Source organism: Nicotiana sylvestris, chromosome 12, assembly GCF_000393655.2.
Source record: "Nicotiana sylvestris chromosome 12, ASM39365v2, whole genome shotgun sequence".
NCBI lineage: Eukaryota > Viridiplantae > Streptophyta > Magnoliopsida > Solanales > Solanaceae > Nicotiana > Nicotiana sylvestris.
In genome coordinates, this window is record NC_091068.1 from 9,766,676 (window position 1) to 9,781,878 (window position 15,203).

Consider the following 15,203-nt stretch of genomic DNA (forward strand, 5'->3'; position numbering starts at 1 on the left):
CACTTCAACAAAGTACATATTAAACATGTGCCCTCCATTTCATTTATTTGTAAAAATGTTTGATTAGGCACTAAGTTTAAGGTAAAAAGGACTTGTTTAACTTGTATTTGTAGATATAGATGAAAACGAATATAAAACTCAGGAAAAGAGTTTTGCTTGAGACTTCAATTCATAATTCATGTGTAACAAAGCTAACTTCCTTTTAATTTTAAATACATCGGCATTGCCAAGTTTTGACATATTTTCATATAGAGTGATGCTTCTAGAGATTCTCACCAACCAAGACAGACCAGAAATCGAAGGTTTTCTCCAGAGAATGAAAAAGAAAGTGGCTGATGGAAAAAATGTGATTAGAGAAAACTTGAGAAAGAGTGGATGCAACGGATGAGTGGCAGCCGGCACCCAGACATACTCAATCTAGCATTGGATTGCACAAAAGCCATGGCGAGCGAACGACCATCAGCCATTGAGATCCTGAGAAAGTTGGATGTCATTGGCAAAAATGATAAGGTATTGCCACTATGCACAATAGACATTAATTATGTCAAATACCTATTGATATCGTATCAAATTTTAATCCCCTGTTTAACCAGTGGATTATTGCGTGTGGGTTCACATACAAACCTAAATGCTTATGACTTAAGCATTTCCAATTTATATTACTTAAAATATTTATTCTATTCCAATTTCAATATTGTTTGCTTGAGCAAAAAGCTTGTCATCTCAAAGAATCTAAACTTTGTAACTTGACCACGTCTTGGATTTGATATGACCTCTCAACTAGGTTATGCATTTAAATCATTATTTTAAAAGTGATAGCGTTTTAGTTGCTCTTTGCGCTTAAAGTTGCAATAGACTTAAATTGCGCTTATCGCTTTAAAGATATGAGTATGGAGTGGTTAACTATGTTTTGACTTGAAAGACTGATTTATGTCTTGATTTAGTTGCATACTTGTAGTTAAATTAGTTTGATTTTTGGTAATTGCGCATATAACAAGTGTTAACCGTGGAAGATGACCTTTCAAGTGAAGGGAGTATGTCCAAGCAAAGACGTCTCAATAAAAGTCTTGGCCTAAAATCAAATTTTAATAAGGGGGCCTTAATTTTTTATTTTATTTTTTGCCTATAGTATAGTTATCTTGGTAAGAAAATTCAAGTTAATAAGATGTTAGCCACGTATTTACAATTTGTTACCTTGGATCTTATTATAATAAACATTATTTATAAATATGAAAATTTAAGTATCTTAATTCAAAGTTCTAAAATATTTTTATTGTTAAAAAATAGATAGTCTTTCTTTCCCTTTTTATAAGTACTAGTCTTACAATACGCGCGTTGCGCATGTACTCTATCTCGATAAATTTAATTTTTTTAATTATATAAATATTATATTTGAATTTAAAAAGGTAAACAATATTTTGCAATACGTTTTAAAAAAGTATTATTAAATAAAATAAAACTAAAAAGGTGTGAGTTCTTAAAAATGATTAATATTGATTGTATTAGATAGATCAATAAAGGAAAAAATTCCGCCACACAGAATTCAGAGACATATAAGGCAAACACTAATAAATAAAAATTCTAAAATAAAGTTGTAAATATAAATCCAAATAACACATACATTTAACCCAGATTTAGATCAACCCATACCTTCTTCGTTCCCATCTCACAAGAATGTGATAATCAATTCAAATATGAAGAGATATAGTAAATCACTAATTATTAAAATTTTAAGTGAAAACTACTCTACTTGAATTCAAAGATCACTATAAGAAAAAACCTAAATAATAGTATAACAATTAATTATTTTTCTTGCCTAAAAATTATACTGAGCTATTTAAATATAATATTTTATTAATTATAATTAATGAACTATTATCGTCTCCTTCACAAAAAGGCTCTAACTTTGATTTTGTCTTTGAGCTTGTTACCTGAACTAAACTTTACAGAATTGATGATATCTTCATATTTAAATCTCAGAATATAGAAAAATCTAATTTAAGGAAATATGAATAACTTAGAAACGTGGAAAAGTCACATTTAAGGAAAATAGTTAAACAATTTAAATAAGGAATTTTTAAGAAAAATATTATTTAATTTTAGATTTCTAAATATTAGGAGCTTTTACATAGTTCAAATAAGGAAGTATTTTATATATTAAATTTAGTTAATTTTAAAGTCCTAAATATTAGGAAAATAATTATATTACAATTACAATTTTATCCAATGTTAGCTATATTTTTAGAGGGTAGGTGTTCATGCTTTTAATATAGTATATAGATTTTGTATTTGTTTTTCGTTTTTCTATAAACTTCAATATTATCTAAGCGAAAATAAAATAGTAAATCTACAATTAAAAATACTTTTGGGCCCCAAAAATTTAGGGGGCCTAAAGCATAGGAGTATGTAGTGGTCTTTATTTAGCCATTCGGCCTTCGAATTGAATCATGCACCCTAAAGGTGCTAGGATCTCCCCTGATGAGTCCAGCACTCTCCAATAAAAAATGGCTTTTCTTTGGCCCGAGTTAGGGGGCCTAGGCTTGGAACTGTCTTGCACCCGGGAGCAGCAAGCTGGGATCCCTACCAATGAGCCAGCACTCTGTCTCCTTCATTGGTATGGTATGTTTCTGCAAATTGATTGCACAAATTTCCTGATCTTCCCAAACTGTAGTGACAAGATCTATTTTTTAAAGAGTAATGATTTATTACATGGTATCCAGTTAATGCAATCTTGTACAAAACTATGATTCTTAGTAAAAGCTAAAGAGCCAACAAAATCAAGTAACCACACTACATTAGTTAGAGGAACTAGGTTTAGCTACGTGCATTGCGCGTGTACCCACATCAATGAAAACTAACCTTTTAATATTAATAATTTAGTATATTAAAAAAGATCTGTTTCATAACATAAAAATTAACAAAAAATTTACAAGTTTTTTTAAAAAAATAAATGTTAATTATATTAAGGGTTTGGAATCACTAAAGTGATTCTTCCTCCGATTAAATGTAAATGTAAATATAAACAGATAGATTCTTTAATGCACAAATAATTAATTCCTACAAAACCTAACTCGAAGCATGCATTATTCACAACAATAGGAATGATTCTACGCAACAAAATGACAAGGGCCTTCGCAAAATCTAATTTAGAGGGAGTTTGGCTAGTTTATAAGATAGTCAAACTGGTTTATAAAGACCTTTTGACTTATTCATGCCCTTGGTAAATACCCAAAGTGCTTATAAGCCAAAAATAATCATAAGTCATAAGTTGATTACCCCAACTTAATATTATTTTTTTAATTCACAAAATACCTTACCCAAAAAAATTCCTAACTTTCTCTTTATTCCACTTTTTTCCTGTCTTTTACAAATGAACTTTTTAATTTATAAATTTTATATGAACTTTATGGGTATTTTAATCGTTTTGTCAAAAGAACAACCTATCTATACTTTTAGACCAAATACATCATCAACTGCTTATTATCAGTTTCAATACTTCTATCCAAACACGTAAATGTTTATTCATAAAATTATTTTCAGTAATTAAAAATATTTTTCAACACTTCTAACTTATCAGTTATTTACAATCATCTAATCCAAATAGGCTCTTAAACTCCTTTCATAATTTTTGCTCTTTGTAAAACTTTTTGACTTATTTATGCGTTTGATAAATACCCAAAGTGCTTGTAAGCCAAAAGTAGTCATAAGCCATAAATTGGGGGTACTAAGTGTTCATCCTCTACTACTCCTCTTCATCCTAATACCACTTTTATCCTCTAAAACGGGAAGGAATTAAGACATCTTCTAAATAATAGAGAAATAACTAAATGATTATGCCTATATATTAGGAAAATAACAAAATAATTATTCCTAAATATTAGGAAATAATTAAATAATTATTCCTAAATATTTAAAAATTAAATGACTATTTTGTCCACTATGACCTCTATTTTAAGAGAGTAAAAAGGGCGAGCGACGTTTCGCTAAGGGGCTTCGTGCTTTTAGTATAACTAGCGCGCGTACCCTGTCTCAATGAATACAAAAACCAATAGGAACTCAAATACATATAAATACAACTAAATACATATATGTATTTATATAACAAATACATATAAATACAACTAAATACAAAAAAGGAAAAACCCTTTAAAAATATAAAATTGTAATTTAAGTTAATTTTAATATTTAGGACTTTGAAATCAACGAAAAAATTATATATTAAATGTAAAAACTCCTAATATATAGGAATTTAAAATCAATAAATATTTTACCTTATATATGTATTGTACTATTTGAAAATAAATCCTTTGTGCAATACGTAAAATATGAGAATGATCTTATATGGTGAATTTAATTGATTCTAATTAACAAAATGAAATATGGGGACATAGAGTCACATATTAAATTCAAGTCCATGATTAAAGATTTTAGAGAAGTATATATTTTCAATTGCTTCTAAAAATAATAGCATATAAATAGTTTTTTGGTATATATTTGAATTATTTATATAGCATACATATTTTATATACTATTTGGCTAACTAATATAATTATTTTGACAAAGCGATTAATTTTGTATTTTGCCCTGGATTTAAGCAATGTATATATACTCCATGGTTATTTAATAAATTACAAGGGATTTTGATTTTTGCACATTTTTTACTCAAAATGATAACCTTGCTCCTTAAAATATAATAAAAATAATAGTCACAACCATGCAAGAAAAACAATTACATTTGACACCTATTAAGATGAATTTTTTAAAAACATATACATAATGAAACATTGTTGAGAAGTTTTTTCAGAATTTTTTGAACATATGTAAGAATAATAAAATACATGATTAATCACATGAATCACATAATTACGTCGAGTTCGTACCTCTGAAAATATTATCGAAAATTACGAAAAAGTATAGGATAATTTTGAAACTCATTTCAATCGTTTGTGTTAAAATAATTTAATATGTTTGGATAAATCTCCACTATTTAAATGTGTAGTATCGAGAATAATCAAGAATTATGTGGACATGAAGAATAGATACATTTAAATGAATTATATACTCTAATACTCTAAAATATCCCTCAATAAATCAGTAACTCAAATAGTACAAACATTTCTTTTTTAAAAAATAAATATTTATTATCTAGAATAATGTAAATATGAAAAAGATAGATAATTTGAAAAACAAAATTTAAATTCATAAACTCAATATCCTTAAAATAATATACAAAGATAAAATCAATACTTTATATTATACAAGCTTCCTATTTGTTTGGAAAGTTTCAGTTGATTTTCACATTCTATATGAACATCATAATATATTTTTATTTTTGTAATATAGCCATCCAATCATTGTGTTTCACTTACTTTAAATTATTTTTAACCAATCATCACGCATAATATATTTATAATAATATTCTAAATATTTTACTTTTTATTTTAATATAAATTGATGTAACATTAAATTGGAAACAATTTATGGCACATGACCATCTAATAATAAACCAATTACTCATATTGAATTAAAAATAAATAAATTAAAGAGAACAATCTCATTTGTATTATTAGAACCACTTTATTATCAAGTAAAAGAAAAATGTTCATATAATCTTGCCCCTATATATTTTTTATCATTTAAAAGTAGATGTTATATTTTAAAAAATTATAATTTAATTATATTTTTATTCTTTAATATTTTAAAAATTAACTTAATTTATTATGTAATAACCCCTCATACTTAGGAACACATAATATATCATATAATTTAGTTTTACCTTTATATGAACTATAAAAATCTAGCTTTATATGAACTAAAAAAATTACTTTAAAGAATAGTAAGAATTTTTCAATTTCTTTAAATGCTAAAAATATTTTTAGAGCATAGTACTAAAATTTTCATTTAGTACGTTCCTTGTTTCCGTGTTTGTTATAGAGAATTGTAATTAGGAACAACAATTCTTTTTGACAGAAAATTACGGACATGCTTTTCTTATTCAAGTAGGATCAACGTTGTAGGGTCGGCAATATGTGTAGTTTAAATCGAAAAAGAATTCTATTATTAGGTAATTTATTATTAGATCCTTAAATTATACAAATATTTAAGGGCATAAAAGTCGATCAATATTTCAGAGATATTTTAGTCGTTCAACATTTAGCATAAATTATTCGTACTTTTATAATAATATAGATATAAATATAAATAGATATTTATAGTATTTATCTTGTATGTTTATATGAATATTTTGGTCCTCTTTATATCCTACTGAACATAAAATATCCTTTATGTACAGAATCGCTAAACCTTAATGGAACTGGGACAAAACTAGTGGCACAGTAACATAAGGAGAGACAGATAAAAACTTGTCTTCTTAAACTCGTACGAGCAAAAGTTCCTAATTTCTGATTTTCTTCTCTTGGCTTTTGGTGCCAGACTATTCTTCCGAAGTCAAAGGCAGTCTTTGCCATTCTTTACATGGAACTCCATTTGGATCTTAGAATTCCAACCGAATACATTAATCTACCCTAGTTTCACTAAATCCACTTTCACGAACTGGTGCTTGTATTGGAAAAAATTGTATTTATATATAAAAGTAACGTGTCAAGATACGTGGACTGATCAAATGGTTAAAGAATTACAATTAGCCAAGAGGCACGAGCAGCAACGGAAACGAACAAAGGCAAAAGAAGAGGCATGGGTAGTTATTCGAAGAATTCAGTGCTCGTACCTATTTAAGTCATTTATATCCAAGAATCAAAAGGAATGGATCTGACAATAGAAAAGAGTGCAGATACAGTATTTAATAAGCATTAAATGCTGAATACGTTAGAGAATTTATATTGAATATAATGATTATGTAACGTAGCATTCAATGTCTTTAATTATTCATACTAGCCTCATTATGATTTGGGCAAAACGCATATCTCCAAGATATCTATAAAAGGGAGATATCTGATCAATTGTAAGGACACGAAATACTATTGGAATATACTTTGGTTTACTTATTTTTCTCCTGATTATATTCTTGCTACCCAAATTACTCTCTTTTACATATTCTTTCGATTATCAGTAACTCGTATTCTTCTAAATTCTAGCTTTAACTAAAATTCTATTTTTTGGTTAAACAAATTGGTTCTGTTACCAGGAATCTGATAATCTATTTTCTTTTCGCTTAACTTTCCTTGTTGCATTAACTATGTCGAACAACAATGACAACATTCAAGGAAACCAAGAAAACCAAATAAACCAACAACTTCAGAGAGACCCTCAGGATAATAACGCACTCATTATTTCTCCACAAGGCTCTCCTCGGCGATCTCGTGAAGGCACTCCTGAGGGTCTCATACAGATGGACAGGCTCAATTCGAAAATGTTGAAGCTATGGATGAGGCTTTGCAAAAACTTATTACCGCACAGGTCAATAAAGTCGTTCAGGCCTTGGTTAGCCAGTTACCTGCTGCACCACCCACACCTACTCCAAATAACAACACTCTGGAGAACCCTCGTTCCGGGCTTGTTAATTCAGGCAGCAGTGGAACCCCCAGTGAATCGCAAGATGGAGAACCAGGTAATTTAGTTAATTCAGATTTACAAAATTTAGTACTAACCTTGCAGAAACAGCTCAAGGAGCAAAGTGAGCGCATAGAGCAGATACCCAGGGTGCCGCCCATAATCAAAGGGGTAAATATGAATAGATATTCGCAACAACCCTGGAAGTCAAGTGCTGCTCCACTCCCAATTCCAAAAAAAACTTCGGAGCAGTAAAGTATAATATTTCTATAATTATTTCCTTTCTTCTACTTCTGCAGTTTACTAACAAGGAAAGAAGTTCCAGTTCGGACACAAAATACCACTAGTGGAAATAGAGCCCGCACTGCAGAGGCGAAGGAAGCCAGAGCTCTAAGTCCAACGCTACACTATGCTACACAACTGGGGCAAGGACTTTGTAAATTAATAGAGCACAATGTGAAAGAACCTTCAGCCTCTATTCTTGACAAATTCTCCTCCTCAAAGCGCTCTCTTACATCAAGAAGAATGCTCAAATACTTGTACATGTTGCACAGAACCATCAGCTTGATATGTTGAACTTCTTCAGCAGTAAACTTGTTCCCATACAAAAGTTTCCAGTAGAAGAAAATGAGTATATTAATAATAGAAAGCAAGTTCAATCAAGCACTTAACGACTAAGGAAAGTCCATATTTACAAATGCATTTCATTTAACCCGCAAATTGCAATATGCTACAGGGCAGAGCAGGAAGCATGGACAGCCAGGAAAGAGAAGAGGAACTGAATTAAAGACATACAAACAAGTACATTGCCAACCATTAACCTAGATACATAGCCATGAGACCAAATACTCATATCGTCTCAAACTTGGATTTTCAGCTTTCTCTTCTGTTTTACATGTTTAAAATACATGAAGTTCTAATTTGTAATGTAGAGGTTTTCTGGATTTCAATTCAATTTGGTTGCTGGTGCAGGTACTTCTTTCAGGATGCCCTAAGACAGGTTTCCAGAAAACTGTTATTTCTAATAAAGCTGAAAGGAACATAATGTTGAGATAAAACAAATATATGATATTGGCATATAAGACAACACCAACATGTTGGAACAACCAATATCTCGTTTATCTATAATGGCGACAACCTCATTATGGGGTCTACAAAAAGTAAAAAAGTTATCATTCATGATTATAAAGACTACACTGGCCCACAACCCCACACTGCTCATCACCCTTCCAGATCAATCTTCCTATACAAGTATCACGGCCAGGAGCATAAAGTTTTCTAGTAAACAACAACCCCTAACTAGCTGGTAAATGGTTTTTTTTTTATTATTATTTTTTTATTTTTTTTATTTTTTTTTAAAAAGGGATGCAACACGAGGACTTCCCAAGGGGTCACCCATCCTAGTACTACTCTCGCCCAAGCACGCTTAACTTCGGAGTTCTGATGGGATCCGGTGCGTTAGTGCTGGTATGATCGCATCCTCCGGTAAATGGTTGGAGTTTCTCTGCTAGCATTATTTTGGTTGGAGAGAAAGAAGCTTTAAACTCTTTATCAGGAAGTGGACCATCTAAACCTAGTGCTTAATTGTCTCCTACAAGAATGACAGTAAGAGGCTCTAGATTCGGAAGACATCCAGCCAGTGTTGCGCACTAAATGAGGGATTTCACTATTTAGTCCAAGCCTCAGCTTCTTATCATTGACGATACTTCTTCCATCTGTTAATTTGATTTTAAAAAATGGAACCGGAACAAACCATTAAAATAATGGTTGAACAGTTAGTTCGACCAAGAACATCACATCAAAGTTGAAAATTCGAATAGTTAAAATATTTTGAATTCTTGAAGTGTGTATAGGAATAATGAATGCCTTAGGACATTCCAAGATGGAATAAGTTATACAAATAGGGATGGAGGGAGAAAAAAAACTCCATGAATTGGATAACATTTTCTATTCTAACACTTCGTCATATGTTTTTGTTTAGACGGAACTTTCTGAAGCAGAGAAAGTAATCCAATTATGCAAAAAATTTACTTGCAGCAAATGAAATGCAACAATCAAGCAGTTTCTATTTCCTTAAACAAATGAAAAAGAGCAGACAAATGAGCAAGCTGTATACTGACATTTTCGAACATTTATACATATGCAGAAACATGGCAGAAATTGTCAGGAAAATTTCTAAGGGATGTCATACGTAGAAGCTTGACTTCAGCTACAAAAAAGTAAATGAAGAACAAACATTTCTTCTAGCAAGCTGTATGCAAAAGACAACTTAGACAGATCGATAAAGGCAATACCTGTTTGAAAATAGTGCTTTTTCCTGAACTTTCAAGTCCAAGTAAAAGGTAACTTCTGAACCTTTTTTTTTTTTTTTTTTGCTCTAAATGATTTGTAACAGTGGTACAATTGTTCGGTCCATCCCTCTGTCCATGGGTTGACCATGAGGTATGCTCAACGGGCAGCACATAAACCGCGTTGACGCCTTTATAACAAACAAAATTGGATATTTAACAAACGACTAGCCCGACTAACAAAGTCAAAAGTTCTACCTAAATCAACTTCTTTTAATACCTTTTCCATATGTCACCCCATGTATTGTTTTGTCCTTCTTCCTCGTACTGACCGTCATTCTATACCACAGAGTGAGTGTCACGAGCACATTTGCAAGGTGAAATAAAAGATAAGAATGATTTGTTGCAGAAGAGCTGATGAGAATATGTAAAAAGTTCCATTTTAACGAGAGAAGTACCATTTAGCCAAGATTAGCTGAATGTGACATAGACAAATGCACAATTTGCCAAGTAAACCATCTCATGTCAGCATCACAATTGATGGTAATTTTTTTTCCTTATCTTCATATAGGTTCTCATAAGAAGATATGCTCAATACCCATATCCTTGGCAAATTCAAGCTTTCTCTTAATGGATTTCTCATCATCATAGCCGACACAAGTTGTAATCAACAGTTAGCACTTAGTATTGTCTTAATTCTATAGGTTATTGCCAATGCAGGATCTTCATGTGGCTGGAATTCACTGCATTCAACTCATACCTCGAAATACTAGTCATGGACTATATAAACAAGTCTATTGCAGTTCATTTTTAAAAAAAAGAAATCCAAAATTCTGCCCTTTTCTTATGTTTGTGTTAATAACATAGGCTATAAAAACAAACCATTGGTCACGTAATGAATCTTGAAATAATACTTTCAACCTTAAATTTTCGGAGTGTAAGAACATGATCATGATTCTGCAATATGAATAGAAGTTCACATAACATTTAGAGCAAGATTTCTTACATGATGATCAGAGAATAAACACACTGTTGCTTAGACATGAAGAACTGTTAACAACTCCTTGGATACTGACAAGTAAAATCCCAACCATGTCTATTAGCACCAAAACAGTTTCAAAATGAAAAAACAGCTGTTAAGTACGTTGCAATCAATACAAACAAGAGGGTACAAAGATCATCCATAAGAAAAGACAACTGAAGCATGCAAAGATGATCTTGGAAAGCTTAGGAACTCCTGTTCCACTTTAACATAATCCTGAGGCGCATCACTCCCTTCGAATTTGGCAACAATGACCAATTTTTCTAGCACTGTTGCATTCTTGAGCAAATATTTGACCAATCGAAGTACAAGATTATTTCCACTTAGTGGTCCATGAAAGTTAATGATCTTGATGGTCTTTAGGTGTAGCAGTGAGCAGTTAACATTATGTGTCTCAACACTCCTGCTCTGCTGAACCTCATTTGTGTAACTTAGCAGCCGGTCCTGCAGGAAAAATCCGCTATATTAACCAGTTATTCTCCTAAGATGGAGTAGAAAGTCAAGGAGTTAATTGTGGATAAAATTAAAAAGGAGATTAATTTTTAGAGTCAAGGAACATGTCAAGTGCTTAGCAAATGTTACAAAGTGGTACATGCAAACAACAAATAGAATGTCAGAAAGCTTCATTGAAGCTGATCCTTCATCTCCTCGCATGAAGGCGACTACTACTACCCCTTGTTAAACATCTTTACCTACAACTACAACAAAGTTGACTGTAGAACTGGACAACTCAGAGAACTGATAATAATTTGATGAAGTTTCTGTCAAAGCTACTCAAGCTGAACTATTTCCTTGAGGAAAATAAATTGAGAGCAGATTTAGCAAAGAGAAATGATCAACTTTTAAGACTTAAAAGCAGATCCTGAAATCCTTGCAAAGTAGCATTCCTACTTTCAAATGAAGATTCAGAATTTGAACTACGCATTCCCCGGAGAAATTTCTTTGACCACATTGAGAAATACTCACCCCGATGGGTAAAACTAAACACATATGGCGGCTGCAGACAAACAAAATCACTGAAGCATTTGCACTTCCTTATAGACCCAGATGGTGTCTTGAACATGGTATTAGAAACATTTGGGTGGAAGCCAATTCTTTACTTATTTTAAATGCTGTCAAGGAAGTCGCAAAACCTTCTTGGCACTATGAATCTACTATTGAAGAGATTAAAGAGTTGATTCAAGGTAAAGAAGACAAGGTGTGGCTGATTCTTTAGTGGGATAGAGCCACCTATTGGACGCAGATAAGAAGTTTTTCAGCTTTCACTCACTACCAAGAGAAGCTAGAGAAAAATGATGATAACAGATCAATATAAACAATGCAAATAATGCTTTACTGTCCCACAACACAGAGAGGAGTTGCAACTGTATGTTTGACAAAGAAGTTGGATAAATGGTTCTGTCTATTCATAACAGTTTCAGCTACAAATTCAAACACATAGCAACACAAAAATGCAAATAATTCTTGTTTTCTTCAAAGGAGGGAGAACAAACTGAAAGTCTTGAGCTTAAAGACACAGGAAAATGATGCGAACAGAGCTGTACTAAAAATAATTTCTAAATTCCCATTAATTCCAACCCAATGAAAATATATACTAATATTCTCCACAGCTCACAGTAAGGCAAAAGGTTGAAATCTTCAAGGGACACACTGTTACAGAGAAGCCAAGGTGTGGCTGATTCTTTAGCTGGATACAGTCATCTATTGGACCCATAGAAGAAAATTTTCAGCTTTAACTAAACATCAAGAGAAGCTAGGGGGCACTTAAGGGTTGATAAGTGGCAGCCCCTTTCCTCCTGAATTCATAAGAAAGCCCAAAGCTTACCTCCAATAATGCAACAAGATGAACTCCCCCCTAAAATCTTCTGTAAGCTCCCATGTCACTTGAGAATAGTCCTCACTTTTACCTTTTTAGCTCTTTGGGAAGCAGTGTACAGGGGAACAACTCTCTCCACATGTAAGAAGCTATTGTTGTAAAGCTCATCAAACACTGAAGCTAGTTATGTTTCATATTGTAAATCCTTCTATAAAGAAAGACTCTTTTTGCTTACACATCAGAGATTATATCCTATACTTTTGTCACAGATTGGAGAATCCTCAATCTTCAAATATACCACTACAACAACAACAACATACCCAGATCCCACATGTAGGGTCTGGGGAGGGTAATGTATATGCAGACCTTACCCCTACACCTTACCCCTACCTGGAGAGATAGAGAGGTTGTTTCCGATACACCCTCGGCTCAAGAAAGTGTGGAAAGGAAGAAGAAGAAGAAGAAGAAATAGGTGGAAGGAAGAAACAAGAAGGAGACAAAGGACGATAAGGCAAAGGGGGGAAATCTTCAAATATACCACTAAGGTGGTTCAATTTTTATTTTATTTTTTAAAACGAGTGATTTTTCACCTAAAGTACTAAAGATAAGAAATATACTGATATATATCGCCTTCTTCTCCCACTAATTGTTGTTTGATAAAAATGAAGTAACAAGAATAAAGGTCTAACCGAAACTTACTATCGTTTCGTAATTGGCCCAGTCAATGACCAATGTCTCAAGCTCCGATGAACTCTGTAGAATGCTGTAAATTCCAGGCAAGTGTTCCAAGGCTGCGATAAGTTTTAAGTATTTCCAGCTTGAAGGTGGAGATTGCCACCCTTTCAGCTCCAGTATGGAAAGCCACTAATAAACCAAATAGATAAACCACAATATGTCAAAACAAGGAAATGCAACACATCTAATAAATGACATGCGAAATGTTGAATAATTCATAAAAACAGCTTGGATTATACGACAGTGTTTTGCCACAAGCACATCAAAGTGTTCAAGGTTGGTTTGGAAATCTAGTTTGATTTTTAAACACTTGGAGAAATCCATTCACATGACTTGAAGAGTATGATCACTGTAAATCAATCCAAATTTTAAATGTTTTCTGTGCATTCCAAACTCTTTATTCTCATAGTTCATCATAAAAGATTTTGTTCAATAGCCATTGTCCAGCAAGATTGGCAACGAGATTTTTATTCTTCAGTAATTAAAAATTTAGTTATCAGATTATCCTTGGTAGTGGCATAGTTATTAATGTTACTAAACTGATGAATTAATAGCAAAAAGAAAATCTGAATTTTGAATAATCCAGAGTATGAATAAACCTTGATGCACCAGGGACCCAATTCAACATTCTCGACATGGGAAACGCTAAGAAGAAATTCCTTCAAATATCTACACTCCTTCTCCAATTTCTCTTCTTCATCTTCAAATTCAACAAAATCAACATTTAAATTAAGGACTGCAGTGACAAGTGAAGCCACATTGCTCTGCTGCAAGCTTATCTCGTCGTATAAGAACCCCGAAAGTACCAAATTTTGAACATACGGGGCAAATATCTCGAGTGAAGGGATATTTTCATCGTGCCACTGGGTATATTCATTAATTTCATCATTTAATATGATCAACTTTCTCAGCTTCACCGAGCTGATTACCAAACAACGAATGCCCAAAACATTATCCAGTTCCAAGCTCTCCAATTTAGGGCAACCTGATATTATTTTTTCCATTACACTGTCCGTCAATTTCAGGTGCCCAATTGAAAGAGAAACGAGACTGCTCCAGTTCACACTACCAGAAGGGTTTAACCCGCAGTTGCCCAAAACCAAATTCCTTAACGACGTATTCTTATACGCAAACTGAGGAAACTTATACACGTAATCTGGAAAATTGATAATGCAAAATTTAAGTGTAAACTCTTCAACATTAGCAACCTTAGTTGCAAAATGTACCCAAAAATCCACATCTTTAACAAGATACTCTTTGTATTTAACGGGAAACACCCTAAATGCTTTGATTTTCTCGCAGCACCTCCAATAATGAAGCTCTCTATTGATTGAAGCTACGAAAGCAAGAATTTTCTTTTTGGTTCTTTCATCATAGGGGTAATCGAGGACGCCGAAATTGACTGACACTGCAACGGACTTCCAAAGAAACCGCCATCGCTGAGATAATACGCTGGTTCTCACAACTTCTTTTCCCTCCGGCAACATAGAGAGGATGTATAGTAGAATAGCGTCGGGCAAATCACTGAGTCGGTCTCGATCTCCTCTCGCCATGATTTTCCTCTGCATTTCCATGGAGTTTGAAGAGCAATGAGTATTGAAGAAGAATGTCACTGATTTTGTATTTATATTTATAGTTCTGGAGGGCAATTTCGGGTTTGGGTCAGTGGAGTAAGAAATTGGGCTTAGAATTTGTTATTGGGCTCAATAATTTTAGTCTAGCCGAAAAAAACGAGGCCCATTATCTTTTCCTTTGGGCCCTAATTTTCCTCATATACTTGTGTGGGGCATTTGCATCTATACCCGTGTTTTGT

At 32.6% G+C, this 15,203-nt stretch overlaps 1 protein-coding gene, 1 long non-coding RNA gene and 1 other non-coding gene across 3 annotated transcripts; 1 reads left to right on the top strand and 2 right to left on the bottom strand.

Moving 5' to 3' along the window:
• Positions 1-2,479: 2,479 nt before the first annotated feature.
• LOC138884301 (uncharacterized) lies at positions 2,480-8,501 on the top strand. The gene is made up of 3 exons (XR_011404470.1): positions 2,480-2,619; positions 7,224-7,567; positions 7,809-8,501. It is a non-coding gene; the product is annotated as an uncharacterized lncRNA (long non-coding RNA).
• Positions 8,502-8,871: 370 nt separating this feature from the next.
• LOC138884409 (5S ribosomal RNA) lies at positions 8,872-8,990 on the bottom strand. Its single transcript, XR_011404603.1, has one exon. It is a non-coding gene; the product is annotated as a 5S ribosomal RNA (ribosomal RNA).
• Positions 8,991-10,752: 1,762 nt separating this feature from the next.
• Positions 10,753-14,982, bottom strand: LOC104230231 (F-box protein At5g03100-like). Its single transcript, XM_009782989.2, has 3 exons — positions 13,990-14,982; positions 13,355-13,519; positions 10,753-11,283 (listed from the first exon to the last, which is right to left on the bottom strand). Exons 1-3 carry the CDS (start codon positions 14,962-14,964, stop codon positions 10,975-10,977), a joined length of 1,449 nt encoding a protein of 482 aa, XP_009781291.1. The 5' UTR covers positions 14,965-14,982; the 3' UTR covers positions 10,753-10,974.
• Between the last annotated feature and the right edge of the window lie 221 nt (positions 14,983-15,203).

What these genes read in the sequence shown, in the direction of transcription:
- LOC104230231 (XM_009782989.2), bottom strand. Translation starts at nt 14,964, where the DNA reads ATGGAAATGCAGAGGAAAATCATGGCGAGAGGAGATCGAGACCGACTC. An exon ending in TGGGTCCCTGGTGCATCAAG is followed by an intron (nt 13,520 to 13,989) that starts GTTTATTCATAC and finishes TTGGTTTATTAG; the next exon opens with TGGCTTTCCATACTGGAGCT. An exon ending in GGGCCAATTACGAAACGATA is followed by an intron (nt 11,284 to 13,354) that starts GTAAGTTTCGGT and finishes TTTTTCCTGCAG; the next exon opens with GACCGGCTGCTAAGTTACAC.